This window comes from Salvelinus namaycush, unplaced genomic scaffold (genome assembly GCF_016432855.1).
Source record: "Salvelinus namaycush isolate Seneca unplaced genomic scaffold, SaNama_1.0 Scaffold2054, whole genome shotgun sequence".
NCBI lineage: Eukaryota > Metazoa > Chordata > Actinopteri > Salmoniformes > Salmonidae > Salvelinus > Salvelinus namaycush.
Window position 1 is genome coordinate 1,436 of NW_024058847.1, and position 6,065 is coordinate 7,500.

Here is a 6,065-nt window from a genome sequence, read left to right on the forward strand (position 1 = left end):
GGTGGTAATATGGTATGGTGGTAATATGGTATGGTGATAATATGGTATGGTGATAATATGGTATGGTGATAATATGGTATGGTGATAATATGGTACGGTGATAATATGGTATGGTGAGGCCCCTCAGTATGGTGGTAATATGGTGATAATATGGTATGGTGATAATATGGTACGGGGATAATATGGTATGGTGAGGTCTCTCAGTATGGTGATAATATGGTATGGTGATAATATGGTATGGTGGTAATATGGTATGGTGGTAATATGGTATGGTGATAATATGGTATGGTGATAATATGGTATGGTGATAATATGGTATGGTGAGGTCTCTCAGTATGGTGATAATATGGTATGGTGAGGTCTCTCAGTATGGTGATAATATGGTGTGGTGATAATATGGTATGGTGATAATATGGTATGGTGAGGCCCCTAGCAATTCCCAGCTCTAACTGGTACACTGTGTTTCTCTCTCTAACCCCCCCCCCCCAACCCAACCCCTCCTCACCATTCTGGCACTGGTTCTTTTTGATACACAATGGCCAACCTTCGTTCCCCCCGACACACACACACATAACCACTGCACTGTGACTCTACTGGGCTGGACCGGGCTCGCTCTCTCTCTCTCTCACACAGACACACACACACACACACATACTGGAATGCAAGGGTCCTGTTGATGCAGCACATCCTGTCTGCCGATTGGCCAATTGGCCTGCCTCCCAGGACGGACCACAGCCAGGATAGATAGAGGGAGTCCAGAGAGGGAGAGGAAGGGAGAGAGGGGGGAAGGAGGGAGAGGAAGGGAAAAAGGGAGAGGAAGGGAGAGAGAGACATGGCCTCCCAGTCTTGTGAAGGAAGGACCACAGCCAGGGGAAAGAGAGGGGGGATGGAGGAGAGGAGGGAGAGAGAGGGCCTCTCAGGCCCACACTCTCCTAGCCAAGAGAGGGAAAGATGGAGGAAGGAGCGGGAGGAGAGAGAGAGACAGGGAATAAAGAGGAAGGGACTGTATCTCCTGATCTGACAGGATTCTGAATCATCTCTCTACAAATGGAATTGACCCCAACTTGAACCAACTTGAATTCAGATGATGTGATGTTTTACTGTTGTGTCCCCCCCCCCCCCCCCCCCCCCCTCTAGATGATTCCTCTGGATTCGTTTGTGGGTCAGAGTGCAGACGGTAAGATGGTTCCTATTATCCCCGGTGGAAACAGCATCCCTCTGACCTTCTCCAACAGGAAGGAGTATGTAGCCCGGGCCATCGAGTACCGCCTGCACGAGATAGACAGACAGGTACAACACACACACAGGAGTACCGCCTGCACGAGATAGACAGACAGGTACGACACAGATAACACCATCGAGGACTGGCAGCACGAGATAGACAGACAGGTACGACACAGATAACACCATCGAGGACTGGCAGCACGAGATAGACAGACAGGTACGACACAGATAACACCATCGAGGACTGGCAGCACGAAATAGACAGACAGGTACGACACAGATAACACCATCGAGGACTGGCAGCACGAGATAGACAGACAGGTACGACACAGATAACACCATCGAGGACTGGCAGCACGAGATAGACAGACAGTTACGACACAGATAACACCAAGTACCGCCTGCACGAGATAGACCGACAGGTACGACACAGATAACACCATCGAGGACTGGCAGCACGAGATAGACAGACAGGTACGACACACACACAGACAACCCCATTGAGTAACGCCTGCACGAGATAGACAGACGGGTACGAGAGGCAGCACACCAGAGCGACTGACAGCTGATGGTCGTCCTATCGCCTCGTGTTTTGTTCATTCCCCGTGGATTCTACATGACTCTGCCGCAGTTCATTAACTTCCAGCGGGCGATGACTAACACACCGGGGCCACCTGCTGCTTTTAGACGTTCCTCTTCGTGGCGTCTTCTCTACAAGACATTATCGGGGCCCTCTGCACTACACTTAGGCTATGCCCTGCGGCTTTTCATTTCAGAGAAACTCAGCAGACCTCTCCTCCACTCTGAAACTTGAGATGTATATATTGAATTCTTGGATTAAGACAGGAGGCACTGCGCTCTTTTATAATAGAAACTCAATACTGAATTGGTTTTAAGATGAAGATTCATACCTGGAATTTTTCTAAGTAATCTTAACACCCAGCTTGGTTGGCATGTGAACAACTAGATTTATATAATTGTAGAAACGTCAGGGTTCAGTATATAACTAGACTATATTTATAATTGTTAGACTCTAAGGTGTTTAACTCTCAACTGGAACCTCTTGTCCCATATCTCCCCTCCCCCCTCTCTTTCTCTCCCCTGTCTTCCTCCTTCCCCTACCCCTCTCTCTATATCTCTCTCTCCCTCCCCCTCTCTCTCTCTCTCTATCCCTCTCTCCCCGCTCTCCCTCCCCTATCCCTCTCTCTCTCTCCCCCTATCCATCTCTCTCTCTCCCCCTATCCCTCTCTCTCTCCCCATATCCATCTCTCTCTCTCCCCCTATCCCTCTCCCTCTCTCTCTCTCCCCCCTATCCCTCTCCCCCTATCCCTCTCTCTCTCCCCCTATCCCTCTCTCTCTCTCCCCCTATCCCTCTCTCTCTCCCCCATCCCTCTCTCTCTCCCCATATCCATCTCTCTCTCTCCCCATATCCATCTCTCTCTCTCCCCCTATCCCTCTCCCCCTATCCATCTCTCTCCCCATATCCCTCTCCCTCTCTCTCTCTCCCCCTATCCCTCTCTCTCCCTCTCCCTCCCCCCTCCCTACCTCCTCCTACCCCCCTTCTCTCTCCCAGGTGGCGGTGGTGCGTGAGGGCATGTCCTGGATCGTCCCTGTCCCTCTCCTCTCCCTCCTCACAGCCAAACAACTGGAACAGATGGTTTGTGGGATGCCAGAGATCAGTGTGGACGTGCTCAAGAAGGTGGTCCTTTATTCTGTTCTCTTCCCTTTGTCTGCATCTCTTTCATTTCATCGTTTTGCTGTAAAGTGATTTCAATATGCACTTTAAATACAGACTGACTGACTGACTGACTGACTGACTGACTGACTGACTGACTGACTGACTGACTGGCTGATTGACTGAGTGACTGATTGGCTGACTGACTGACTGATTGACTGACTGACTGATTGGCTGACTGACTGACTGACTGACTGACTGATTGGCTGACTGACTGACTGATTGGCTGACTGACTGACTGACTGACTGACTGATTGGCTGACTGACTGGCTGACTGACTGGCTGACTGACTGACTGGCTAACTGACTGACTGACTGATTGGCTGACTGACTGGCTGACTGACTGGCTGACTGACTGATTGGCTGACTGACTGACTGACTGACTGATTGGCTGACTGACTAACTGACTGACTGATTGGCTGACTGACTGACTGACATTGACTGACATTGATGATTGACTGAGTGAGTGACTGACTGGCTGACTGACTGACTGACATTGACTGACTGGCTGATTGACTGAGTGAGTGACTGATTGGCTGACTGACTGACTGACATTGACTGACTGGCTGATTGACTGAGTGAGTGACTGATTGGCTGACTGACTGACTGACTAACTGATTGGCTGACTGACTGACTGACTGACTGACTGATTGGCTGACTGATTGGCTGACTGACTGATTGGCTGACTGACTGATTGGCTGACTGGCTGACTGACTGACTGATTGGCTGACTGACTGGCTGACTGACTAACTGACTGACTGATTGGCTGACTGACATTGACTGACATTGGCTGTATTAATTCCAGGTTGTGTGGTACCGTGAGGTAATGGCTGTATTAATTCCAGGTAGTGTGGTACCGTGAGGTAATGGCTGTATTAATTCCAGGTAGTGTGGTACCGTGAGGTAATGGCTGTATTAATTACAGGTAGTGTGGTACCGTGAGGTAATGGCTGTATTAATTACAGGTAGTGTGGTACCGTGAGGTAATGGCTGTATTAATTACAGGTAGTGTGGTACCGTGAGGTAATGGCTGTATTAATTACAGGTAGTGTGGTACCGTGAGGTAATGGCTGTATTAATTACAGGTAGTGTGGTACCGTGAGGTAATGGCTGTATTAATTCCAGGTAGTGTGGTACCGTGAGGTAATGGCTGTATTAATTACAGGTAGTGTGGTACCGTGAGGTAATGGCTGTATTAATTACAGGTAGTGTGGTACCGTGAGGTAATGGCTGTATTAATTACAGGTAGTGTGGTACCGTGAGGTAATGGCTGTATTAATTACAGGTAGTGTGGTACCGTGAGGTAATGGCTGTATTAATTACAGGTAGTGTGGTACCGTGAGGTAATGGCTGTATTAATTCCAGGTAGTGTGGTACCGTGAGGTAATGGCTGTATTAATTACAGGTAGTGTGGTACCGTGAGGTAATGGCTGTATTAATTACAGGTAGTGTGGTACCGTGAGGTAATGGCTGTATTAATTACAGGTAGTGTGGTACCGTGAGGTAATGGCTGTATTAATTACAGGTAGTGTGGTACCGTGAGGTAATGGCTGTATTAATTACAGGTAGTGTGGTACCGTGAGGTAATGGCTGTATTAATTACAGGTAGTGTGGTACCGTGAGGTAATGGCTGTATTAATTACAGGTAGTGTGGTACCGTGAGGTAATGGCTGTATTAATTACAGGTAGTGTGGTACCGTGAGGTAATGGCTGTATTAATTACAGGTAGTGTGGTACCGTGAGGTAATGGCTGTATTAATTACAGGTAGTGTGGTACCGTGAGGTAATGGCTGTATTAATTACAGGTAGTGTGGTACCGTGAGGTAATGGCTGTATTAATTACAGGTAGTGTGGTACCGTGAGGTAATGGCTGTATTAATTACAGGTAGTGTGGTACCGTGAGGTAATGGCTGTATTAATTACAGGTAGTGTGGTACCGTGAGGTAATGGCTGTATTAATTACAGGTAGTGTGGTACCGTGAGGTAATGGCTGTATTAATTACAGGTAGTGTGGTACCGTGAGGTAATGGCTGTATTAATTACAGGTAGTGTGGTACCGTGAGGTAATGGCTGTATTAATTCCAGGTAGTGTGGTACCGTGAGGTAATGGCTGTATTAATTACAGGTAGTGTGGTACCGTGAGGTAATGGCTGTATTAATTACAGGTAGTGTGGTACCGTGAGGTAATGGCTGTATTAATTACAGGTAGTGTGGTACCGTGAGGTAATGGCTGTATTAATTACAGGTAGTGTGGTACCGTGAGGTAATGGCTGTATTAATTACAGGTAGTGTGGTACCGTGAGGTAATGGCTGTATTAATTACAGGTAGTGTGGTACCGTGAGGTAATGGCTGTATTAATTACAGGTAGTGTGGTACCGTGAGGTAATGGCTGTATTAATTACAGGTAGTGTGGTACCGTGAGGTAATGGCTGTATTAATTACAGGTAGTGTGGTACCGTGAGGTAATGGCTGTATTAATGGCTGTATTAATTACAGGTAGTGTGGTACCGTGAGGTAATGGCTGTATTAATTACAGGTAGTGTGGTACCGTGAGGTAATGGCTGTATTAATGGCTGTATTAATTACAGGTAGTGTGGTACCGTGAGGTAATGGCTGTATTAATTACAGGTAGTGTGGTACCATGAGGTAATGGCTGTATTAATTACAGGTAGTGTGGTACCGTGAGGTAATGGCTGTATTAATTACAGGTAGTGTGGTACCGTGAGGTAATGGCTGTATTAATTACAGGTAGTGTGGTACCATGAGGTAATGGCTGTATTAATTACAGGTAGTGTGGTACCGTGAGGTAATGGCTGTATTAATTACAGGTAGTGTGGTACCGTGAGGTAATGGCTGTATTAATTCCAGGTAGTGTGGTACCGTGAGGTAATGGCTGTATTAATTACAGGTAGTGTGGTACCGTGAGGTAATGGCTGTATTAATTACAGGTAGTGTGGTACCGTGAGGTAATGGCTGTATTAATTACAGGTAGTGTGGTACCGTGAGGTAATGGCTGTATTAATTACAGGTAGTGTGGTACCGTGAGGTAATGGCTGTATTAATTACAGGTAGTGTGGTACCGTGAGGTAATGGCTGTATTAATTAC

At 47.2% G+C, this 6,065-nt stretch overlaps 1 protein-coding gene across 1 annotated transcript in view; it reads left to right on the forward strand.

Moving 5' to 3' along the window:
- The first annotated feature begins 1,124 nt into the window (after nucleotides 1-1,124).
- LOC120038046 (probable E3 ubiquitin-protein ligase HERC1) overlaps nucleotides 1,125-6,065 on the forward strand; it is an 8,431-nt gene continuing 3,490 nt past the window's right edge. Inside the window, exons 1-2 of the mRNA XM_038983985.1 lie at nucleotides 1,125-1,290; nucleotides 2,798-2,923. Coding sequence (XP_038839913.1) covers nucleotides 1,138-1,290; nucleotides 2,798-2,923 — 279 coding nt within the window. The 5' untranslated portion in view covers nucleotides 1,125-1,137. The remainder of the gene's footprint in view (nucleotides 1,291-2,797; nucleotides 2,924-6,065) is intronic.